The sequence below is a fragment of the Numenius arquata genome, chromosome 12 (assembly GCF_964106895.1).
Source record: "Numenius arquata chromosome 12, bNumArq3.hap1.1, whole genome shotgun sequence".
Lineage (NCBI taxonomy): Eukaryota > Metazoa > Chordata > Aves > Charadriiformes > Scolopacidae > Numenius > Numenius arquata.
In genome coordinates, this window is record NC_133587.1 from 42,379,578 (window position 1) to 42,404,323 (window position 24,746).

At 53.9% G+C, this 24,746-nt stretch overlaps 3 protein-coding genes across 3 annotated transcripts; 2 read left to right on the plus strand and 1 right to left on the minus strand.

Moving 5' to 3' along the window:
• Positions 1 to 850: 850 nt before the first annotated feature.
• GUK1 (guanylate kinase 1) lies at positions 851 to 17,174 on the minus strand. Its single transcript, XM_074157260.1, has 8 exons — positions 17,101 to 17,174; positions 10,362 to 10,475; positions 8,841 to 8,882; positions 6,860 to 6,956; positions 2,867 to 3,005; positions 2,118 to 2,202; positions 1,462 to 1,547; positions 851 to 1,009 (listed from the first exon to the last, which is right to left on the minus strand). The coding sequence occupies exons 1-8, from the start codon at positions 17,141 to 17,143 to the stop codon at positions 974 to 976; spliced, it is 642 nt and encodes a 213-aa protein (XP_074013361.1). The 5' UTR covers positions 17,144 to 17,174; the 3' UTR covers positions 851 to 973.
• A 33-nt stretch (positions 17,175 to 17,207) lies between these two features.
• Positions 17,208 to 19,089, plus strand: MRPL55 (mitochondrial ribosomal protein L55). The gene is made up of 4 exons (XM_074157212.1): positions 17,208 to 17,277; positions 17,687 to 17,766; positions 18,589 to 18,772; positions 18,918 to 19,089. Exons 2-4 carry the CDS (start codon positions 17,741 to 17,743, stop codon positions 19,059 to 19,061), a joined length of 354 nt encoding a protein of 117 aa, XP_074013313.1. The 5' UTR covers positions 17,208 to 17,277; positions 17,687 to 17,740; the 3' UTR covers positions 19,062 to 19,089.
• Positions 19,090 to 19,369: 280 nt separating this feature from the next.
• C12H1orf35 (chromosome 12 C1orf35 homolog) lies at positions 19,370 to 23,609 on the plus strand. The gene is made up of 9 exons (XM_074157214.1): positions 19,370 to 19,397; positions 20,250 to 20,351; positions 20,513 to 20,666; positions 20,778 to 20,823; positions 21,951 to 22,033; positions 22,173 to 22,245; positions 22,606 to 22,685; positions 23,013 to 23,153; positions 23,351 to 23,609. The coding sequence occupies exons 2-9, from the start codon at positions 20,258 to 20,260 to the stop codon at positions 23,607 to 23,609; spliced, it is 930 nt and encodes a 309-aa protein (XP_074013315.1). The 5' UTR covers positions 19,370 to 19,397; positions 20,250 to 20,257.
• The last annotated feature ends 1,137 nt before the right edge of the window (positions 23,610 to 24,746 follow it).

A 24,746-nucleotide genomic window follows, 5' to 3' on the forward strand; every position in this document is an offset into this window, starting at 1 on the left:
CAGCCTCCTTTTCTCCAGGCTGAACACCCCCAGCTCCCTCAGCCGCTCCTCACAAGACTTGTGCTCCAGATCCCTCACCACTGAGGATCCTTCCTAGGAAAAGGGATTTATCGCTGCCCTCAGGCACATCACCCAAAAAGGCTGCGCAGCTTGGAAAAGAAATCGTTTCTCCTCCAGCTTGTAGGTGTAAGAGCATCAAAAAATCTACCCACACCTAAACTCAAGTGGAAGAGGAAGAACATGTGAATTACAAGATCGGTGGCAGAGAGGAGGAGAAGCTCGCAGTACTTTGACCCCCCAGAAAAAACGGTCTATATACGCGATATAGATCATATCCTGAACCATTCCCTTCTCCTCTCAGCTTATTAAACAAACGCAGTCACCAGAAGTGCGGTCAGAGCAGCCGAACCGATGTGCTGCTCTGCCACCACCACACAACGCAACACCACAGAAGGTGAGGGTGGCAACCACACACCATCAGAAACTCCAGAAGGAACAGTAGCCAGATCCGTAAAAGGAAGTAGGAACCAGAGGGAGCAGTAAAATGCCAGAAAACACGGGAGCTCCTCCACCTGCAGGTGGAAATGGGGGTCACATCCATCCAAATACATCTAAATTTATGGAGCGGCACAACTGGGACAATACAGACCTCCACAAATATTGCTGTGGGATCCTAAACCACGTGCCAGGGACACAGTTGGCCGGACATTCTCCTCCAAAACAGCCCTGCCCCATGGCAGAGGACATCGTGCAATTGCTTCCTAAGCATCCACCCCCGGGTACGAACCTGTGAGAGCCCACGGCGAACAGAAAACACAAGCCTGACGGGGTTTCCTTTTCTTTCCTTTTTAATAGAAACGTCCTAGAGTAACCGGGGAGGAGGAGAGGCCTAAGGGGAACGTCTCTCGGAATGAAATGGTGTGACGCGCTTCGGGAATGATGTGCAAAGTTAAAACATCCAAGCAGGCTCAGCTCAGGACTTCCTGGATTCTTGCGTCTTCTTGATTTCCTGCAAGGAGATCGGGGGGGAAAAAAAAAAAAAAAAAAAAAAAAAAAAAAGAACTGAGCATCTGCCGCTTTTTAGGAACAACTTATAGTTTCACAGCTCTGGAGACCAGGAGCGATCATCTCCTCAGCCCAGCTCCACAGCATCACAGGACTAAGCCCAGAGTTTACGCAAGGACAAGGCAAAGTCTGATTTAGAGGCTCTTCAAAAATCCTGCTCCCCTTCCATTCTGCCCCAGGGATGACGTGTGTTTATTTTGCCACTCACCCAGCATCGCGCTGGATCCTTTTCCCACCCTTCCCACCGATCCACCATCACTCACAAGCGATCTGTGCTCAGCTATGTCCCTCAGAAGCTCAAAATAGATCAAGCGTGGGCAGGAGGACTGTCACCTGCCAAGCCTAGAGGTCCCACCTGCCCGGGGGGCGAGGGCAGAAAAGCCCCGGAGGACTCACCTCCAGGAGTATCTCCTTCAATTCAGAGTAGGCTTTTTCTAAATCATCATTAATAATGACCAAGTCGAAGAGCCCGGGCTCTTTACCTGCGGAAGATGAGGACACAGGAGTTAGAGGAGAACGTGTTCCTTCCCTGTGTCACCTCTCGTGCACATCCCAAGTTCCTGTAGCATTTTAATGTTATTATTTCAGCCACCGATAATGCAGTACAGTACCCCTTGACTGACAGGACAAGGGGCAATGGTTTTAAATTGGAAGAGGGGAGATTTAGATCAGATACCAGGAAGAAATTCTTTACTGTGAGGGTGGTGAGACACTGGAACAGGTTGCCCAGAGAAGCTGTGGATGCCCCATTCCTGGAGGTGTTCAAGGCCAGGCTGGATGGGGTTTTGAGCAACCTGGTCTAATGGAAGGCGTTGGAACTAGATGATCTTTAAGGTCCCTTCCAACTCTAACCATTCTATGATTCTGTAATTTCTCTGCCACCACCCACAAGGATCTGCAGTGGGAAATGATGCAGTTCGGTGCTTAGATCAAACTCAGCTGAATGTCCAAGCCCCACCAGCGTTCCCTGGAGAACACAAGTCCGATGTTGGCGCAGAAGAACAGCTCCCGAATCATCACCGCATCCCCTCTCCCCGGGCACAGGGACTTACTCAGCTCCAAATCTACGCGGGCTGCAGTCAAACGCTTCAGTAAACTTTCTTCTGTCTCCGTCTTTCGGTCACGTAGTCTTTTTTCCTAAACCCAACGACAAACATGTTAAAGAAAGGCGTGTTCCAGATGCTGCAGGCAGAAACCACCACCCACCCCACAAGCCGGTGCTCTTTGCCATTTCCCACTGCCGGTGAGCACGGGCACGTGAAATAACACCCTGCAGGGGGTGAGGGGCTTCATCGACAGCCCAGAGCAAACCAGTGGCCAACTGGGTTTGGGCTCCAGATCTCCGACCCACAGCTCAGGTTCCCAGGCTCTTTTCCCGTCCCTTGTAGGCTGCAGAGAATGAGCCTCCCTTGGTTGAATTTTAATTGCTGGAGGCAAGTTTCAGCACAAAAATCTCCTTTTTTCCCCCCATAATTTTCAAGCACAACTAACGCATTTAAACACTGCCCACGCTGCAATGGAGTCTCTAACCCAATGCTGGCAAACACACCAAGGTGTGGAATCTGTACAGGAGGGACTCTCTTTTTTAACAGAGCACAGGAAGATTTATCCCTGGGAGCTAGAGGTTGGGGAGCTGGACTGGGCAGAGGCAACAGCGTGCTCGGAAACGTCCTTCCCACCTCTCCTACAGCCCTTAAAAAACATACAGATGAACCAACGAGGGAGGAAACCCCCCCATCGCTTCAGAGCAAGACGCTGATTACCTCTAACTGCCTAACGGCAAAGGAAGGCGGTCGCTCACCAAGATGTCTATGGACGGTGGCTGCACGGAGATGTAGATGGGGTTCAGGTCTGTCCTCTTGATGTTCTTCACTCCCTGGATGTCGATGTCAAGGACGCAGATCTGGTTCTGGGCCTGGACAGCTTGTACCGCACCTTTACTGGGGAGAGAGCAAAGAGGGAAGGGGTCAGAGGGTCCAGCCATAGCAGTGGGGGTTTGGTGTGTCCCCCTCCACCTCACAAGGCTCCTCTGTGCCCAAACTGTGGCAGGAGAGAAGAGAGAGCCTGCTCTGCTCTTCCTAAACAGTTTTTCTTTCCCTGAGTGTCCTCTGGGTCCCTGTGGTGAAGCAGGAACCTGCTGTCTCCTGCTAGAAAGGTTGGCAACACCACGATGGAAGGTGTGGACATGGATAACGTGGACTATCCCACGAGCAGCGTGGCTTTGGGTACAGCCCATAAAGCTCCTGCCTTTGACAAACACAGGAGCCACCTTCACCAAAGAGCAAAAGCATGAGAACTTTCCTTCTCCACAGATCCGCCGATTTCCATACCCACATGCTCTCCTGAAGGATGCTTGACAGAGACGGATGCTCGTGCCTGGGTCGCAAGATGCACAATTAAGAAAATATTTTTAAGTGGTGGTTTTTGTATGACTTTAAAGATGGGGGAACGCAGGGGAACTGCCTCGAGCTTGTTCCTGAACACCGACAAGGAGCAACGCCAACCCTCTCCTGGTGCACTGGAGGTACCTGGACTAGTTCCTGGGTTGCAGCCCTCTTGGGGGTCAGCATTTGCACAGCGCTGGGCACAGGTTCTCCTTCAAGCCAGGGCTCTGTGGCACGATGGACAGGACGGAGAGAAGCCCTGCCAGGAGCTCAGAGGTGGCACTGCAGGTTTTGAGGTCGTTAAGTCAGAAGGTCACGCAATGACAGCAGATATTAAGAGAAAACGCTGCCCTACGGCCAGCCTCCAATTTGCTTCATTCCCTGCCCAAACCCAGGGCACCTCTTTAGACCTCACCCCATCAGCCTGCACCACCAAGGTTTGCTCCCTGATGCCTTCTAAAAAGATGTGCTGAAAACACATTCCTTTAAACAAATGCTTCTGTGTTGTCCTACAACCCAGGGAAGGGGAGTCACAGCTCCAACATAACAGGATTTGGGACCTCCTCCTGACCTGGAAGTCCCACAACCCAGGTCACAAACCCCAACAGGAAGGAGAAAGCTGAAGCAAAGCTGCGAGACCAGCCCTATACAAATACAGAGGTTTGCTGCCTTGCCCTGGTGGGCAGCAGGGAGAGCCCAGATCTGAGCACCATCCACTGCAAATCCACAAAAAACTCCCCAAAATGGCATGTTTTGCCATGTGAAAGCCACAGACTCCATCTGGTACCACCAGGTACCAACAAATCCTGCTACAACCAACCTACAAAGAGCCAGCAGCTCTCAGAGCCCCGAGACAGAGACCCTGATGCCTCCACTCTGATTTCAGTCTCTAATTTTAGGCAACTTCAAAGAAATTCTGGTTTCTGTGGGCAGGACTCGGTGCTATCCCACAGACAGGGCCCTTTCAGAACTCTTAAATTAAGCAATTCATTTTTAGTTATTCATTATTATTAACTGATGAGATTTAGGGAGCAAAAGAGACCGGGGAAAACATCAACTATTCTGATAACATGAGGAACTCTCTCCATTTTATCACAGATTTCATTAGGAACATCCTTAGGCACCTGTAAAGGAAACACAGGCTTGCAGAGTTTCTGTATTTATTTTTTTGCAAACTGGTCTTTATTGCTGAGACGGTTTGGATTGTTTGGCCTCCCACCCTGCATGATCACCACCACAGGCAGAGCCGATCCGCAAAGGGGACCAAAGATGAAAGTGAGAGAGAAAAGCACCTCAGAAACAAACCCAAGCACGTCATTTGATTTCATAAAATCATAAAATGGTTTGGGTTGGAAGGGATCTTAAAGATCATCTAGTTCCAACCCCCTGCCATGGGCAGGGACACCTCCCACCAGACCAGGTTGCTCCAAGCCCCGTCCAGCCTGGCCTTGAACCCCTCCAGGGATGGGGCAGCCACAACTTCTCTGGGCAACCTGTTCCAGTGTCTCACCACCCTCACAGTAAAGGATTTCTTCCTCAGATCTCATCTAAGTCTCCCCTCTTTCAGTTTAAAACCCTTCCCCCTCATCCTGTCACTCCCCTCCCTGATCCAGAGTCCCTCCCCAGCTTTCCTGGAGCCCCTTCAGGGACTGGAAGGGGCTCTAAGGTCTCCCCGAAGCCTTCTCTTCTCCAGGCTGAACACCCCCAACTCTCTCAGCTTGTCCTCACAGCAGAGTTGCTCCACCCCCCGATCATCTTCGTGGCCCTACTTTGGTTTACTTTGGATACTTTGGTTTAAGTATCAAACTCCTGCAAAATTCAAGGAAATGGGCTGAGTAGAGATGTCTTCTCAGCACCCACCCTGAGAAAAAGGCACCAAAATCAACTCCAGGCATCAGAAAGCAGCTGTCTCCTCCAGGCTGCAGCCAGCTGGATTAAGCAGGACACACGTGAAGGAAGGAAGGAAGGAAGCCTGTCCTACGCAGGATGAAACCGGGGATTAAGGAGCTTGAACTCAGTTTCTCCTTGGTGCTGGGTATTTGGAAGATGAGCTGTCAGGTTTCACTTCTCTTGCCAAACCAGTGACGCTGGAAGCATCCAGGCCAGGGCAGGGGATTAAGCTTCTCCATCAGCTTCAGAGTGAGCATGGCCAGACCCCCAGAAGGCTGCCCTTAGCTACGGTGACAGCAGTGACGTCTGTGTGTGTCACATTAAACCAGCTGCGTTACCGAAACACAAAAATCACTAACCCTTCCCTCAGAGCTGTACAACTACAGACTGGGGGGCCTTTTGTTGGCACCCCCCATAAGGAAACCATCCTCAGAAGCTCACTCTGCCATCTCCAAAAATTCCTCCAAAAAAAGCACATTTATCTCTTTAAGAAATATACATCTTCCCAAAAAGAGTTTCAGGCAAATTTTTTTAATGCAACTAATTAAGTATCTCGGGAAACATTTAACTTTCCTCCTTAGCAGGTCCTTCACTACAGTGCCACAAATTTCTCGCAATAATTACATAAGATATCTGACTTCTAATTAACATTGCAGCTTAACGTTTGATTGATCATCAGCTCCAACGCCCAGGGGCAATGCTATTTTAAAATCCCCCTAACTCTTTAACCCCAGTCAAGGGTGTCATGCAATTTATAGAATCATAGAATCGTCTAGGTTGGAAGAGACCCTCGGGATCATCGAGTCCAAGCATCTACCCTACTCTACAAAGTTCTCCCCTATACCATATCCCTCAACACCACATCTAAACGGCTCTTAAACGCATCCAGGGATGGCGACTCAACCATCTCCCTGGGCAGCCTATTCCAATGCCCGACCACTCTTTCCATGAAAAATTCTCTCCTAATGTTCAGTCTAAACCCTGTTGGAGCTTGAAGCCATTCCCTCTCGTTCTGTCTGCTCACAAGCAGCCACTTTACCCAAGCGGGCACGCACACCTGTGTCACAACAGCCAAAATCATCGCTTCTGCTCCCAAATTCATCGTATTCGGATCATTAAGTAACACAGGGATAACGAGAGTAAGTCTCCATTCTGCCCACTGCTCTCTGCAAGCACGTGGAAAATATTAAGGAGTATAAACAGTCTGTGAAAATCAGCCCTGTGCAAAAAAAAGTGTTAAGTATATGAACCACTTCAGCAGCCCTCAAACAGTGGAGACTATAGAGAATCCCACACAACGATGATTTAATTACGATGAGCTGACTCTCCGCAAGAGTTAATTTTGCCATCTTAATAAAGCTGACAAGGACCCCGCTATCAAAATGAAAGGCTTTGCTTACAGCAAGAATGCGTTTGTCTGGGGGAAACCAGTGTCACCAGCTAAAACATTTTTGCCTTCCCCACCACCTGCGCTCCCGGCAGCCCCTGGGCTGGGCAGCGACAGCGTCTGAACCGCGTACCTCGTCCCGTACATATTTCCAGAGAACTCCGCGTGCTCGATGAATTCACCAGCATCAATTTCTTTTTGCATTTCCTCTCTGCTCACAAAGTGGTAATCTGGATAGGGGAGGGGAAAAAAAAAAAAAAAAAAAAAAAAGGAAAAATAGCCAGAAATTAATAGCTTTGAAGGTAAAGTTCCTGGGCAAAATGACACCTGTGGGTGCTTGGGGGAGAAACATCTTAAAATCTGCTTTGGAAAAACGTTGGTAGACTGCAATTATCTACTTCCTAATTACCATATACAGCATTCCCTCTCCACACCAACTGCCCAGACACCTGCTGAAAATGTTTTGGAGCTTTCTGTGTGGCCAGACACGCTGCTGCACTCCCTTTTTCACCCCCTTTCCCCTTTTTTTTTTGGGCAGTTGGAAACTCCCCCTGCTCCCCACAGCTGCAGCTGGACTGCCAAGGCCCTCAATTTGAAAACATTTATTATTAAAGACTATATTAAGACTAGAACGGGATGAGAGAGAGAGAGATGGAGATAAAAGGGAACATCAAAACCAAACAATCTAAAAGGGAATGGTTCTCTATCTTTTGTTAAAGTTCCTCCCTTTCACTTCAGAGCAAAAACTGCCGTCGGAAATTAAGCACAAACCTCATTTGATTCTTTCTGAAATATGCAAACAAAGCAGAAAAGAGAAAAGCAGCTGGCCAGCTGCACACAAGCTATTAATACGGATAAAGGCATCTTGTTAAGCAGTTGCTTTTCCCGAAGGACTGGGCAGTTGAGGTACCTCATGGGAGTTATGCGGCACTTTGGAAAACCAAGCCACTCGATGCCCAAGAATGGACCAGGGCACTAAAACTGAGAGCCCCGCTCTGAAAACGTCACAGAGAACGGTGTCTAGAAAAGAAAACTGGCAGCAAACGCTCTGCCTCTGTTAACGTTTCACCGCTTAATTATATTTTGGTTTTGTTCTGCCAAGTCCATCCCTCTTCGTTATCTTCCCTCCAACACACAGCTGCAGGACAGCGGTAAATGGTTACGGTCTTGTTGCCGCTAAGATCAAGACAAAAATTGCGTGTGTGTGTGTACGTATGCACACACACAAATCACAGAATCTTCTAGGTTGGAAGGGACCTTCAAGATCATCTTGTCCAACCATCAACCTAATTGACAAAAATAAACACCCACAAAACAACAAAATGCAACACCGTCACTAAACCATGTCTCCCAGCACCACGTCAACCTGTCTTTTGAACACTTCCAGGGATGGTGCCTCAACCACCTCCCTGGGCAGCTCATTCCAATGTCTGATAACCCTTTTAGTGAAAAAATTTTTCCTAATATCCAGCCTGAACCTCCCCTGGGGCAACTTGAGGCCGTTTCCTCTAGTCCCGTCGCCCATGACTTGGGAGAAGAGACCGACCCCCGCCTCTCTAGACCCTCCTTTCAGGTAGTTGTAGAGAGCAATAAGGTCTCCCCTCAGCCTCCTTTTCTCCAGGCTGAATAACCCTAGTTCCCTCAGCCTCTCCTCATTAGACTTGTGCTCCAGACCCCTCACCAGCTTTGTTGCTCTTCTCTGAACCTGCTCCAGCACCTCGATGTCTTTTTTGTGGTAGGGAGCCCAAAACTGGACACAGCCCTCGAGGTGGGGCCTCACCAGTGCCGAGTACAGGGGGACGATCACCTCCCGAGTCCTACTCGCCACGCTGTTCCTGATACAGGCCAGGATGCTGTTGGCCTTCTTGGCCACCTGGGCACACTGCTGGCTCATGTTCAGCCGGCTGTCCACCATAATATATCCAATAACCAAATATATCATTAATGAATGTCTGCTCCTCCTGCCTAGGAAAATACACCCTATAAACGTGAAGGTAGGAGTAGCTTATCTGCTAGTGGCGATTCATGCACCCACTTCGCATAAAAACTTAGAATTTTTCAGAGGAATCGTTTCCCGAATCTGATGAGACAAGGCCCAACTGCAACACACTCACCTTTGCCATTGACTTCTCCAGGTCTTGGCTGCCTCGTGGTATCTGTAAGCAAAAACCAGCCTCATGAATTTTGTAGACCACCCAAGGAAGCAATAGTATCAAAGAAATAAAAGCACACACGCGGCAGATTAACCCAATCAGGTTGTAAGCTGATCCTCTAGTTAAAATGATCAAAGCTTCTGGAATCGGCTCGCGTAACACACGACAACATGCAGGATTGGCCTTTAATCGAAGAATCCTAGATAATCTGAAAACAATCAATTAAGATCGTTAGGGGCTGAGCGGTCGGGGTAGGACTTACCAGGCTGGGCTTAGTTTTCATCTCTGCTACAGCCTCGTGTAATCCTAGACACGCTATTCGGACCCCTGCCTCAGCTGGGAGGGGATAATTCAGCAGTGCCCTACTTCCCTGAGTTATCTTCATTTTTAAAAGATCACTCCGCACCCACGTAGGTGCTTAAAATAATCAGATTTAACGAATAAGAGCAAAGTCCTGCACGAGGCAGGTGAGTAAGTCAGCCTTTGAACTCCTTCAGACCAGTATTATTTTAAGCACGTGCTCTGCAAACCAAGAAGCAGCTGATCGTCATCACGGAGGGTAAGGCCAATTATTTTATTGCATATATTATTTATTGCAGGAGTTAATCTAATGCCAAAAGTCTCTGGTCACCTCTGAGTTTTTATAAAGCACTGGTTGCCGAGGTGCCTCCAAGTGGCCTATGGAGATTTAGGAAAAAAAAAAAAAAAACAACTACCAAGAGGCAACTTTGGGGAAAACTGTAAGATTTAGCCTGGAGGGAGATGAGAGGTTCAGCTGAATCAAGAGCACAGGGTAAAACGCAAAAAAGGAAAGATAATTTTGAGGTTTTTTTCATCTCCAGTAACATTAAATTTTTAAACAGACAGCATTTGCCCTTTCATGGTAGAACGAATCCAGATCTCGCAGATCTCAAAGCAAGGATTTCACCTGCAGTATCCAAAGTGTTAAGACAGTAAAATAAATTTTGGGAATGTACTTAAAAACACCTTGCAGAGCTCCAGGGAAAATCAGGCGAATGAGCTGTGGACTGACTGACCCAGTAATGAGATGGGCTTCACAAAACTCTTTAATTTTAAATCTGAGACTCTGGTGTGCGACCCCCCTGGCTGTTAAAAGTCCTCATCAGCTCCCGCAGGCAGATGGAAAGAATTGGCTTTTGAAGCAGAGGTTGGGAGGGGGATTTTGTTACTTTCAGAATCAAGAATCACTCAGAAAAATCTCATCACCTCTCTGAGCTGTGTGTGGAGGTGTGAGGAGTCACCAGACCTGGAAAAGGTGCCATTCCAGACAAATCTTAGATTTGCCACTCAATAGCTCTTCTAAAAGGCATCCTGACTTATGTAAACATCCCCAAGAGCCCACAGACAGACTAGGACACAGGCAAGCCACAGAAGCCTGTTATTCGGGGCTACAGAAGTAGGCTGTGGGCTAGCAGCCTTGATTCCTCCGCTGCCCTTCCCCAGAGACATACGGATACTCACGGGAGACGCTGAAGCCGAAGATGTTCTCATAATCTTTAAGCAATTTCTTTAACAAAGTGCTCTTCCCTGCACCTGATGGGCCACTCAGGACCACCGGCCTCGGTCCCTGCATGGCTAGAGAGACAGAAAAATACACGTCTGGTTAGAAACACCCCTGGAAAAACACAGCTATGGATTCCCAGAGGTGCTTGGCCCCACACAACAGTGTCTATGCTTTACCCTGGGATACAACTTCCTGCAGGCAAATCTGAAATGATGAGAAATCACAAGCCTAGAGCTGATAGGGAGTAACTGAGAGCGCAGGAAATACCAGGGAAATTCAAAGAACCAAACTGGCTGCAGACAATAAGAGCTGTAACCTCTGAACTGCTGCAGAAGATCTGGGCTGGGGGCCCCGAGGACTCCGATATCTGAAGAGACCCCGATTCTTACCCAGGGAACAAACACCTTGGACAAATAAAGGATGCGTACCACTACAGCACGAACGCTTGTTCTTGAGGGACTGAGGTTAAATTCATAACCCAAAGGAGGAGGAAACTGGGCTCCAGCTGCCACCAAACAGGGATAATTCAAGCCAGCTCTGTTCTCCATCACCAGGCTTGGGTCCCTCTGGGACCCAAATCCTAGGGAAGATTTTGTCTAACAGGAGAAAAATGCTGTCCGTGCCTGGTGGCATCTGGAAACATCATGGGACACCCACCCACACTGGGCAATGCCAGTTTAATACTTGTCCTTAACTGATAGAGGTACAATAGTCACAGCCACTTCCCTCTCACGGGGAGAAGCCTCGAGGAGTGTTTGCTGGCAAGAAAAAAGGGCAGAAATCAGCCAGCGTTACACAAGCACAGCTCTGAGTGAGGGATGGGATGCCAAGAAGATCACCACACCTCTTACGTTGCTCGTTTACAACCTCACGAGTACAAACTACGAGCCTGTGACGGACAGTGAAATGTTTCAGATCAGTCCTGGGATAAATATCCACATGCAAAGCCTTCACCATAAGCAGACAACGTGCCAAAGATTAGACCCAGAAGCCCAACACGTCCTCCACCACTAAACCCCAAAGCCTCACAAAAGAGATCCGAACCCAGGTGTGATCTGGGACACAAACATGCTTTGGGATTTATTTCTGTATTTCCTGGAGCACTCACTCCAGCTCAAGGTGTCTCGAGGCAAGAGGGAAGAGTTGGTTCCCGGTAGAAAAAAAAAAAAAAAAAAAGGCAGCCTGAGGCCACACAGACCTTTCTGCAGTTGTTTCTTCAGCCAGGAAGAAAAAATTGGGTGTTTGCATGTGCCTACCTCTCCGGGGAGGAAGAAAGGTTAATTATCAACATGTGAATAAAGAAGAAAATCCTGTACGACGGCACAGGGGGACCCTCATCCATCACCAGCAATTCAGCAGCTTCTAAACCAGAGGTGACACCGAGTGTGGGACAGATCAAACAGGCCTGTTTTCCCTATTTAAAAATATTTACTTTCTGCAAGCAGTAAAGCCCCTGGAAATGCACTTTTTTTAACCTCGTCGGCTGGGTGTGGCCTGAGGAGCAATCCACCAACAGACAGTATAATGCCTTTCCATTTTAAATTAGATCATAGCAATGTCACCCCGACCTTACAAATCACTTTGGAAGCAGCCTTAAGCCGAGTGCCGTCTCTTACAAAATCAGCCGTGGATCACGCAGCAGCCTAATCCAGCCAGGCTGCCCCCCATGACCCCAGTTCCCACCTGAGCTGGATACCTCCTCATCCCTAAATCCCTCCCGCACGCTTCCTTGACCACGCAGACACTCATCAGGCAGCACCACAGCTGGCAAATTATGAGAGTTCTCCCCTTATTCCCCAAGGATGTTTTATCCAAACCTGTATGGAAGGACGGGGCATTAATACACAAAGTCTAAGTGGACGCCAGCAGCAGCTGATGTGGGTGTAAAAACACCCACGTTCAATCACTCTCCGAAAGGAGACTGTCCTTTTCCTTTCTTTTATTTTTGCTGTTGGTGTCCTCCAGGTGCCACAGCCCCTTAGACCCACCAGCTCAGCCGTTCCCCGGTGACCTCAGGGGACCAGTGCCATCATACGTGCGTGGATTAGGCTCCATCATCCAAAAAACACGAGGCTGAAAGAGTCCTTTTGAGGACTTGTCCTACCTTTCCCTTAGCCCTTGATAACTTCCAAGTATCACAGGTTTTGTCTAAATGTTTAATACCAAGAGGAAAGCCCTCCTTCCTGCCCCTCCTCACCAGTGAAACGCTATTCAGCGTTCGCAGCAAGGAAGCGGAGGGGCCCTGGCTGAGTTGTCTGAAGCACCTCCCTCTCTTCTGCCCCTGCCGGTTCCTCTCGCCCACGTAAATCAAACGGGTGAGCCCTGACCGTCGCTGAAGAAAAAAGAGGAGCCCCACGAAGTCCACCGCCCTCAAGTCATCCCAGCGCATTTCACGACACGGCTGCTCCCGAACGATGCTCCTTCATCGCACGCCGGCTTCCTCAGCCGCCACCGAAAGTCCCCGCAGGTGACATTTGGATGCCAGCACTGACTCCGTCCGGGTGTTTCAAGGCTTTCCCTCCACCGCGATCCAGCTGAGCCAACAAGAACTGCTCTGGACACACACACGTTCCGGTCCCTGCCTGCATCCTCACATCCCAGCTAGAGGGAAAAGAGCTTTCCTCTCTCTCCCTCCTCAAAATTTAATCCGCCTTTTAGCAGGCACAGATAGGAAAAGGAGAATTTAAAGCTGCCCAAATCACTTATGAACATTTAATTCATCCCCAGAAACACTGGGAAGGGGTAAGAGGAATGGGCAGAGCGGTGGCTCCGACGGATCCTTACCTTTTGCTTTTACTCCCTTTCAGCCAAGGTATTAAAGTCCAGCTCCTCGCGGCAGCAACAGGCTGACAACATGAGCGAGCCGGCGGAAAGCTGGGCTATTTGTGAGCTGCCTAAAGCCTTAATTACCGAGTCGCAATTTTAAGACGGCCAATGAAAAGCGTTCGCTTGGTCTTTAATCTCCTCTCGTGGTTTCTCCTCCGCTTCCTGCTCTCCCAGTAAAGCTGCAAACACAACTAATGGGTGCCGGCACGTGCCGTCCTGGCACTTCGGCAGAGGAAAACTGTCCCTGTCTCTGCACGTAACCTCATGGATCACGAGTCCCCAGCAGTCACCAACGTAAAAAGCTGCTATCTGTGGGTCAGAAGGATGCGTGCTACCTCCTGGGTGAAACCACCAGCTTGTTCAGGTTGAAGAGGGCCTCGGGAGGTCTCCAGCCCACCTTCCTTCTCAAACGTAGCACGTGATGAAGCGGTGGTGCCCACAGACACCAAGAATGGATGCCCTCTTAGATGACATTGACGGATAAAACCCAGGCTATAAAGCCACTACGCTCACATTACGCACCCAACGGTCGCGTGCTTGAGGCAACTCTTCTAGAAAATCACTCAAGTCTCGATTTTAGCCAAGATTTCACCTTCTGCAGACAACGCTCCTCTTCTTTTGGACTGAAGCCCGCAGGGCTGTTGCCTCCAGCCACCACTTCGCCTCAAGGTCTCCACAAAGGCAACAGGGAAAGTCCTTCTCTTGCCCACACAGAACCCAAGCCTCCAAAGAGCACGTCCCAGCACCTCCACGGTGGGACCGTGCCAGGGTGTGTGCCACCCTGGCGCTGGAGGTGCTTTTCTGCCTGAAAGAGCACTGGTGGGACGTCAGGGGAAGAGAGAGATGCTCTCTTTTACCATACTCCCTTTTATTTTTATTTTTTTTTCACAGAAATATTCAGGACTAAAGCGAGAAAAGACACACGGGTTGCGATTACAGGTCTCACGTCTTTGGGAAACGGGCTAAAACTAAACCAAGAGACTGGCAGGTGCTTCCTCTTGCCTCCCTCCAAACATATCCCTTCTCTTTTGCTGGAGAGCCACAGAGAAAAACCAAGGTAAAAAATAAAAACATAAAAAGCCATTTCCACTGCCAGATGAAGGAGCCGGGCCCTGGTGGGTGGCAGACGGCAAACACCCGCCTGGCAAACTGGGAATCTGTGCCAGCGCTGGGGAAAAACACGGAGCTCCCACGGAGCTGTTTTTGGAAGGGTGGGGGATTTTGGGGACAGCTGCTCAGGAACGTAGAGGCGAAGGGTAAAGATGTCCTGGGAGGGTGAACAGCAATGATCTCTGCCTCCAGATACGAGCAGCGCAGCCGTAGGAGCTGGTGGCCTCTCCTCCACCATCAGATTTGATTAAACACCGACCCTGACCCTGAGGAATCGCTCCTAAGGACGAGCCGGTCTGCACACCGATGTTACTGCCCTGCCTGGGCTTCTCTGCTCCCCCAGCCCTGACAAACACAGCTCCTCTCCCTCCGGCAACCCGAAGCCCTCAAAAACCACAAATAAAGCGCCAAAAAAGCCCGAGAAACCAGATCTGGTGGATACGGGGCTTTTTAAACCTCCTGTTTGGTTCCCAGCCCAGTAAGGCAACCACATGTCACATTTTCAAGCTGTCTGCAGCAGTAACTCACAGGTACGTAGTTATTTTGGGCAGAAGCTCAATTTTTTTTTCCCCTTTGCTCAGATTTCAGCATTTCCAGAGCAGCCGATCTGCAAATATCTAGCACAGAGCGTCTCCCTCCTCCAGCAGGTTACACCTAAAACGGTTTTGGATCCAGCCTAACCACCACGGATCACCAAAACCACAGCAGGCTGGAGTCAACCAGCAACAGAACAGCACGGTTATTTAATAAAAATCCTCCGATTTGGGGAGGTGCCACAGCTGGGACTGAGGACAAAGGACCACGTAAACCCTGCTGGGCTGCAAAAAGACAAGGTGGTCACTGAAGGAGGACGCAGGAGGTTGTCATTAGGGTGAGGAACATTTCTCAGTCTGCTCCCGCCAGCTAAACTTGCCCTGGATTTTAACTGGGAGGCAGCAACACAACCAGTAAAGCAAAGGACAGACATCATAAGAGTTAAATGAAATTAATGCTGATTAGCAGGGAGGCTTTAAAGAGAAGGTAAAGCAGAAAAGAAGATTAAAGGACAGTTTCCCTGGAGCCCCAAGAAAGGTCTCCTGGATTAGGATTATAATCCCATTCCCTATTTTTAGCAGGTTGGTTATAAAGCTGCAACTTCCACCTTTCCAAGTTTTGGGACATTTTTGGAAAAACCCAGCCCAGCCACAGTAACACAACAAAGTCTAACATTATCTGAGACCAGGCAAATGCTCAGCATCTCGATGTCCCCAAGGAGCCTTAAGGGCGGGATGTCCCCTCGGTCGGTCAGATGGCACCAGCTGCTCCAACAGCCATAGCCCCGGATCCACGTTCATACAGTCGGGAAACGGGTGGGCAAAAGCTCTGAGGCTCCATTGGTGGTTTCCCAGCACGGACACTGCACAGGAGAACTGGGCTCAGAGGACCTGACCCGACAGCCAGAGGGGTGTTTTAATAAAGGGAACGATTTGCAGTACTCAAAGAGGAGCAGAGCACCCCCACCGCAGTACCGAGCTGGTGGGACCGCTCAACCACCTTCTTCCTGGAAACAATTATCTAAAAAGCACTAATTAGCTCCTCTACTGGCTGCACTGATTCGCCCCCCCTTGCTTCACAGGGAGCAATGATGCAGCAGGAGGTACAAGAACAGCTGGCTCAAGGTCACTGCAGAAATCAGTTAGGTCCAGGCCACAGATGGGGCCAAGAGTCACTCCAAGACCATGTCCTACTGAAAAACCGGGCCAGTTTAACCAACCAACTGGTTCAAGCCATTTTATCCACCTGGGTAAACGTCTACAGAGGTGTTGTTTTGCCATCTGCTTCCCCTTGTACGTTGTGCTTCACCACACAGAGCTTTATTTTTAGCTGCCTGAAGGGTGCTCAACCCCAGAGCCCTGGTCTTACCTCACTGTCTGACACTGCACCCACAAAACCCAACCAGTTCATAAAATGCTTCGAGTCCAAAGGGACCTTGAAGATCAACTCCCACCAGACCAGGTTCCTCAAAGACCTGTCCAATTTGGCCTTGAACACCTCCAGGGATGGGGCAGCTACAACTTCTCTGGGCAACCTGGGCCAGGGTCTCACCATCCTTACAGTAAAGGATTTCTTCCTCAGATCCCATCTCAATCTCCCATCTTTCAGCTTAAAACCCTTCCCCCTCATCCTATGGCTCCCCTCCCTGATCAAGAGTCCCTCCCCAGCTTTCCTGGAGCCCCTTGAGGGACTGGAAGGGTCTCTACGGTCCCCCCAGAGTCCTCTCTTCTCCAGGCTGAACCCTCCCAACTCTCTCAGCCTGTCCTCACAGCAGAAGGGCTCCAGCCCTCGCAGCATCTTCGTGGCCTCCTCTAGACTCCCTTCAACAGGTCCACGCCCTTCTGATGTCGGGAGGGGATTCAGCATGCAATCCCAACCCACCTCCCGTTTGCCTTTCCTGACCGGGGGAAGGGACATCCCAGACCCACCCCCAGCAGCCCAAGGATGGCTGGCAGCGCCGGGGGAACGATGCCCGTCCCACGGCCGTGGATAGAGCAGACGCTCCGAGGAAAAGCTCGGCGAGAGGGCGGCCCCCCCTCACTCACAGGCCCTTGTGGGGTGACCACAACCACCCCCTCAGGGCCTTACGCCGACTGAGGCCCCTCAGCCGAGGGGCTCAGAGCCCCGGGGCCGGCTGGGCCTCACCCCCCGCGGCCGGAACGAGGCCCCATGAGGAAGGATGGGGGCTCCCTCATGGGGGCTCCATCCTGGCCCCTCCGCGCTCACCCGCCACCCGGGCGATGGGGCCGCGCAGCCGCCTCCAGCTCATGAGGGGAACGACGGTTCCCAGCAGCCTCCGCGGCGCCGCCGCCGCCGCCACGCGGCGTGACGTCAGACGCAAAAGGAACGCCCTCCCCCGGTCACGTGAGCGGCGGGGCGCACCACCGCGGCGGGGGGGAAGCGGTCGGTGAGGGGGACCACGGCGGGGGACACGGGACGGGGGGGGGGGGACACACACCCGGGACATGGCGGTTCTGAGGGGCGGCTGGGGCTGAACTGTGATGGCGGATGAAGGGAAGGGACGGGAGAGGCCGGGGCCGCGCCATGATGCGGGGTGTGTGTGTGTGTAAGAGCCGGAACGGGGAGGGAATCACGCTGGGCTGAACCATTGGGGCGCGGCGGGGGGTTGGACTGAACCATTGGGAGAGTGGGAGGGGGGGAGCTATGGTGGGGCCGAACCATTATTGGGGCGGGGGGAGCCACGGTAGGGCCGAACCATGGGAGGGAGGGGGGGGGGGGGGGGGGGGGGAGCCACGATGGAGCCCTGTGGGGCCGGACCGTGATGGCGACGCTGTCACCCCTCGTCCCCCAGGCTGTCCCCAGGAGAACGCCTCGTCTGCCCTGAGGAGGATCCGTCTCCGTTAAGATGGCAGCACTGGGCCGGGCGCTGAGGTGAGGACGGCCGGCGGTGGCCACGGGAGAGCGGCCGGGGCCTTCCGTGGGGATGGGTGTCGTGAGGTGACGGCGGTTTAATGGCGGTCCCCTTCGCCTTCCGTGCCCCAGCGTAGGTTAGGGGGTGACCTGCTGAGGAGCAGCTCCTGGGAGTCCTGGTGGGCAAGAGGTTGCCCGTGAGGCAGGAATGTGCCCTGGTGGCCAAGAAGACCAATGGTCTCCTGGGGGGGGCATCAAGAAGAACGTGGCCAGTAGGTGGAGGGAGGTCATCCTCCCCCTCTGCTCTGCTCTGGGGAGGCCACATCTGGAGCACTGGGACCAGTTCTGGATTCTGCAGTTCCAGAAGGACAGGGAACTGCTGGAGAGAGTCCAGCGGAGGCTGCGAGGATGATGAGGGACCTGGAGCATCTCTCTGCTGAGGAAAGGCTGAGGGACCTGGGGCTGTTCAGCCTGGAGAAGAAAAGATCGAGAGGGGATCTTATCAATGCTGAGCAGTATGCAAAGGGTGGGTGTCAAGAGGATGGGACCGGGCTCTTCTCAGTGGTGACAGGACGATGGGCGATGGGCACAAACTGGAACACGGGAAATTCCATCTGAACATCAGAACATCTTTACTTTGAGGGTGGCAGAGCCCTGGAAGAGGCTGCCCAGGGTGGTTGTGGAGTCTCCTTCTCTGGAGACATTCCAAACCCGCCTGGAAGCGCTCCTGTCCAGCCTGCTCTGGGCGCCCCTGCTTTGGCGGGCGGGTTGGAAGGAGATGATCTCTGAAGGTCCCTCCCAACCTCACGCCGTTCTGCGCTTCATCCCCTTCATCCCCGCCAGCGCCCTCCGCCTCCCCGCCAGGGCCCGGCCGCCCGTCGCCACCTCCGTCCGTCCCAACTCCAACCGCGCCGCCGTCTCCCACCTCCACCGCCAGCACTACGGCCGCCTCTACCCCGTCCTCCTGGTCAAGCTCGACGGCTCCACCGTCCGCCTACGCTACAAGGAGCCCAAGAGGATCCTCATGGTGAGGCGGGGAGCGGGGTTGGGGGGGGCGGAGGGGGGGGACAGGCCGGGTTAGTTGTGGGGGGGGAACACAGGCCAGGAAGGCTGGGGGGTGTGTGTGTGTGTGTGTGTGGAGGGGGGGTTTCATCCCCACGTTGTCCCCTCAGCTGCCCCTGGACAGCAGCACCCTGCCCGAGGCCCAGCGCAAGGCCCGGCTGCGGCGGCAGTTCCCCAGCAGGCCCAAGGCCGGGACTGAGGAGACCTTCGAAGGCATCGACTTGGGCACCTACCGGCGGTTCTGGAAGAAGTGAGGCTGGGGAATAAGGTTTATATCTAGTTAAAAAAGAAAAACAAACCAAAAATAAAAATAAAAAAGAAATAAAGGCGAGTCGTGCTGGTGGTGTTCTGTGAGGGGAGGGGTGGGGGGGGGGGGGGGTCTGGCTTCCCTTCCTGACCGGGGCAGCCCCACGGCTCTCCCGCCCCCCCCCCGCGCTCTGTGGTGCGGTGGTATCGCCTCGAGTAGGAAAGTGATTTCCCCCCCCCCCCCCCGCGGGTGTGCGTGGTGGTAGCGTCCGGGGCGGGGCGGGAGAGCGCGCGCGCGCGAGCGCGGGGGGGGGGGTGTCTCGCGGCGCGGAGCGGGGCGCGAGGTGCGTGAAAGGAGGGGGGGGAAGGGGGGGGGGGGGGGGGGGAGAGTGTGTGGGCCCGCGGTTTGCTGCCGCCTTGTCCTATCCCCAAACCCCCCCTAACCCCCCCCAACCGCACCGGGGTGCCGGGTGTGCACCCCCCCACACCCCCCCCCCCCCCGTGGCCGTGCAGTCACACACACACACACCCCCCCCCTCCGCGGGTTGTGCAGCGCCCCCCCCCCCCCCCCAACCCTGTAACTCCCCCCCCCCGCTTCGGGGCCGTGCGACCCTCACCCAGGGCTTGCGAACCCCCCCCAACCCCCGGATCGTACACACACACCCCCCCCCCGTGCCCGTGCGACCCCCCCACCCCGAACCGTGCGACCCCCCCGGGTCCTGCAACCCACCCCCCCCCCCCCAAACTGTGCACAGACCACCCCCCCCCCGCGCTGTCCCGTGTCCCCCCCCCTTCCCATAGCCGTACAACCGTCCCCGTCCCCCCCCCGCGGGATGTGCAACGACCCCCGCCCCCGAACCCTGCAACACCCCCCCCCCCCCCTCCCCAAACCATGCGCCACAACCCCCCCGGCCCTATCCAAACGCCCTCCCCAGCCCGTGCGACCCCCCCCCCCCCCCCCCCTCCCCACTGAGCACACACACCCCCACACTTCTGGGTCGTGCCCCCCCCCCCCCCCCCCATTCCAGGCTGTGCATCCCCCTGGGGCTTTGCTGGGGGGGCGGGGGGGGGGAGCACATTTCCCACCCCCACCCCCCCCCGCCCAGGTCACACGGAGGAGCTCGGGGGGGGGGGGGGTGTGGTGTGACACACACAAACCCTGAGCTCACACACACACACACACACACCCCCCCCAGGTGTCACCATGTTCGGCTCCTCCCGGGGGGGGGTCCGGGGGGGCCAGGACCAGTTCAGCTGGGAAGACGTCAAGACGGACAAACAACGGGAGAACTACCTGGGTAAGGGCTGACCTGCGTGCGTGCGTGTGTGTGTCCCCCCCCCCCAGGGACAGGATTTTGGGGTGCGGATGGAGGTTTTTGGGTGCGAGGGATGGTGGTTATTTATTTTTTTTTTGGGGGGGGATGGGATGTCTTGCCCCCCCCCCCCCTCCCCCCCCCAGGGAACTCCCTGATGGCGCCGGTGGGCCGGTGGCAGAAGGGGAAGGACCTGACCTGGTACGCCAAGGGCAAGAAGGAGACGGGCCCCCCCTTGTCCCGTGAAGAAGAGTTGGCTGCCGTCCGCCTGGCCGAGCAGGAGGCCATGATGGCAGCCCTGTGAGTCTCCAACAACACACACACACACCCCCCCCCAAAAAAAAAAAATAGGGGGTGCGAGGCATCGCCCCCACACCCCACCCCGACCGTGACTTGGTTTTGGTTCTATAGGGGCTACAAGAACGTGAAGAGGCAGCCCACCGGCCTCAGCAAGGAGGTAAGGGGGGGCCACCACGTGCAGATCCGTGGAATGGTTTGGGTTGGAAGAGACATTGGAAGACCACCCAGTCCCACCACCATGGGCAGTCCCACCATCCATGGAATGGTTTGGGTTGGAAGAGACCTTGGAAGACCACCCAGTCCCACCATCCATGGAATGGTTTGGGTTGGAAGAGACCTTGGAAGACCACCCAGTCCCACCATCCATGGAATGGTTTGGGTTGGAAGAGACCTTGGAAGACCACCCAGTCCCACCACCATGGGCAGGGACACCTCCCACCAGACCAGGTTGCTCCAAGCCCCGTCCAACCTGGTCTTGAACCCCCTCCAGGGATGGGGCAGCCACAGCTTCTCTGGGCAACCTGGGCCAGGGTCTCACCACCCTCACAGCAAAGAATTTCTTCCCAAGATCTCATCTCAATTTCTTCTTCATATCCCATCTCAGTCTCCCCTCTTTCAGCGTCCAACCCTTCCCCCTCATCCTATGGCTCCCCTCCCTGATCCAGAGTCCCTCCCCAGCTTTCCTGGAGCCCCTTTAGGGACTGGAAGGGGCTTCAAGGTCTCCCCGGAGCCTTCTCCAGGCTGAACCCACCAACTCTCTCAGCCTGTCCTCCCAGCAGAGGGGTTCCAGCCCTCCCACCATCTCCGTGGCCTCCTCTGGCCCCGCTCCAACAGCTCCATGTCCTTCTGATGTTGGTGGCCCCAGAGCTGGAGGCAGCACTTGGTGGGGGGGATCTCCCCAGAGCAGAGCAGAGAGGGAGAATCCCCTCCCTCAACCTTCTGGCCACACTTCTTCTGACGCAGCCCAGGATGCGGGAGGCTTTCTGGGCTACCAGCACACATTGCTGGGCCACGTGGAGCTTTTCACCCCCCAACACCCCCCAAATCCTTCTCCTCGGGGCTGGTCTCCATCTTTTCACCCCCCAGCCTGGATCTGTTCTCGGGATTGCCCCAACCCACCCGCAGGACCTTGCGCTTGGCCTGGTTGAACTTCACGAGGTTCACATGGACCCACCTCAAGCCTGTCCAGGTCCTTTTGGATGCCATCCCGTCCCTCCAGCTTGTCGACCTCCCCCTTGTACGTTTTGAGGGGGGGTCACACAGGACACTCTTTCTCCCCCGCAGGACCTGGCCGAGGTGTGCAAGCGGGACGGCACCGAGCGCGACGGGAAGGACGTGGACCGGGTGGTGGGCTTGGGCAGCTCCAGGTACCGGGGGTGGTGGTGGGGGGACAGTCCTGCACCAAAACACTCCCTTTCAGGGCAATTATTTTATTTTTTTTCATTTTACCATTTTTATGCTTTTTTTGGGGGTGTTATTTTCTCATTTCGTGATGCTTCTCCCCAGCGGCAGCGCCGGCCGGGTGATGCTCTCCAAGGAGGACAAAGAGGCGGCCAAGATGGGGCTCTCCATCTTCACGGTACGGCGTCGGTGCGGGGTCACGGCTCCTCCGGGAGGTCTGGAAAAAAAAAAAAAAAAAAGACGGAAAAAAGGCAAAAATCCCTTTTATTTAAAAACAAAGCTGGTGGTGGGAGCGCAGAGACCTCCAAGAGCTCCCAGTGTCCTGCCTGCGCAGCGTTAATTTGCAGGGTTTTAATTAGGAATCGGCTCTTGCAGGTACTTAGACGTTTTTCCAAATGGAATTTCAATTTCATTTAATTTTTATTTTTTTTTTTCCAAAATTGCCTTTTTTAAAGGGAGAAAGTCCCCCTTTTTCTCATAATTCGAAGCTACGAGCTCAAAGAGTCACGCCGTATTTTTCCCTCTTTTCCAACTCCAGCACCAGAAAGTCTCCGGCAGCCCCGAGACGTCCGGCTCCAAGAAGAAGCAGGAGAAGGAGGAGAAGGTGGAGGAGAAACGGTGAGGACGGGGACCACCCCTTTGGTGGGAAACCACCAGAAATGACCTTGTTTTTTTGGGGGGGGGGGACACGGTATTTTTGCAAAACGCTTCTCTGGCTCCGTGTGGCATCGAGCTTGTTCTGCATCTGCCTGAATCGGCCCCAAAACCTCCTCTTTGTCCCCAAAATCTTGGGTTTGTTCTTTTTTTTTTGGTGGAGGCTTCTCCTTGGCCAAGGAGGGACGTGGTGGGATGGACCCACGGAGGGAGGGATGGGGCTGAGTTTTTGGGAGGAGCTGGAGGGAGGCGTGGGGCAGGGATTGTCACTGCTTCATCGCTTCCCCGCAGACCGGAGAGCGGCAAGAAATCCAAAAAGGAGAAGAAGAAAAAGAAGAAGAAGAAACACAAGAAGGAGAAGAAGAAGGACAAGCACCACAAGAGGGATGCTGCCCCCTCGTCCTCCGATTCTTCTCCGGAACGGGATGAGAGGTAGCTGGGTTGGGATGAAGGCCGAGCATCATCGCCAGAAAACGGGATGAAGGATTTAGGAGAGCCATAGGTTGTAGCTGGCATCAGGATGCCCCGTCGGCATCTCCTGGCTTTCCAAAATCCCTTTTTCATCCCCAAAATGGCCTTGTTGGTGTCCCCGATGTCCCTGAGCTGGCTTCTCTCCTCCTTCCCCGTAGGCACCACCGAAGGAAAACCCAGCAGCGCCCCAAGACCTCGCGTCACGGCGGCCGGCGGCGGCACGACAGGGATTCCTCTGCCAGCAGCCGGGATTCGGGCCGGAGCCGCTCTCCCCGTCCTGCCCGTCGGAGGAGCCGGAGCCGGGACGGCCGCGGTCACCACCCGTCCCCGCGCCGCAAAGGGAGGAAGAGGAGCGGGAGCCGGTCCCCTCCGTCCCGCGGGGTCCGGCAACGCCACGACACCGATTCCGAGGACTGAGAGGGAGCCGACGGGGTTTTGTTCGTTAGGTTGGTTGGTTGTTTTTTTTGTTTTTCCCGGAGAGATCTCACACAGGCTATATATTTTTTAAGGTTATTAAATTAAAAACGCCGCAGCTTTGCGGTTGCCGGGGCTGAGCCTGGCAAAGGGCATTAGGTTTTGCGGTGCCACCTGCCCCTCCCCTGCCCGAAGCTCCTGCTCTTCAAGCTGAGGTGGCACCAGCAGGTCCCCCCCGGGGGGGAGGGGGGGGAGGGATCGGTCCCATCCGTGTGGAGGGGGCAGCAGGCGCCCGGATACCCTTCTCCTGGGTTCCCGGATCCATCCATCCCGGTGGGATTTAGCACGGAGGATGGTGTGAGGTGGGTGCTGGCGCTGGGACGGGTCTGGCTGCGATGCTGGGAATGCTGCAGATGCCTCGAGTTTATGTAAAGAGACTTTGGATGCAGTTATTCTTATTATTATCATCATTATTATTATTATTATTATGGTTTTTTAAGTATCTTCTTTCAGTGCCCTCGAGTAGGTGCCAGCGAAGCAGCTGGAGGGGACTTCCTTTCCTCAAACCCTCCCTGAAGTCCATCAGCTGCAAAATAAAACCCGGGGTTCGTGCGCTGCCGGGAGGGTTTTGCGTCTTGGAGCTGATGGTTTTATGATGGCGGGGCTGTGGGGCTCTCCGTGGGGCCACCTCTGCTCTCCATGGGGCGCTGGATGCTCTCCATGGGGCAAGGGCGCTCTTCATGGGGTGATGGGTGTTCCCCGTGGGGCCACACATGTTCTCTATGGAGCAGTGGTGCTCTCCATGGGGCATGGGTGCTCTCCGTGGGGTGATGGGTGCTCTCTGTGGGGTCATAGGTGGTCCCCATGGGGCTGCACATGTTCTCCATGGAGCAGTGGTGCTCTCCATGGGGCATGGGCACTCTCCATGGGGTGATAGGTGCTCTCTATGGGGTCATAGGTGGTCCCCATGGGGCTGCACATGTTCTCCATGGAGCAGTGGTGCTCTCCGTGGGGCATGGGTGCTCTCCATGGGGTGATGGGTGCTCTCTGTGGGGTCATAGGTGGTCCCCGTGGGGCTGCACATGTTCTCCATGGAGCAGTGGTGCTCTCCATGGGGCATGGGCGCTCTCCATGGGGTGA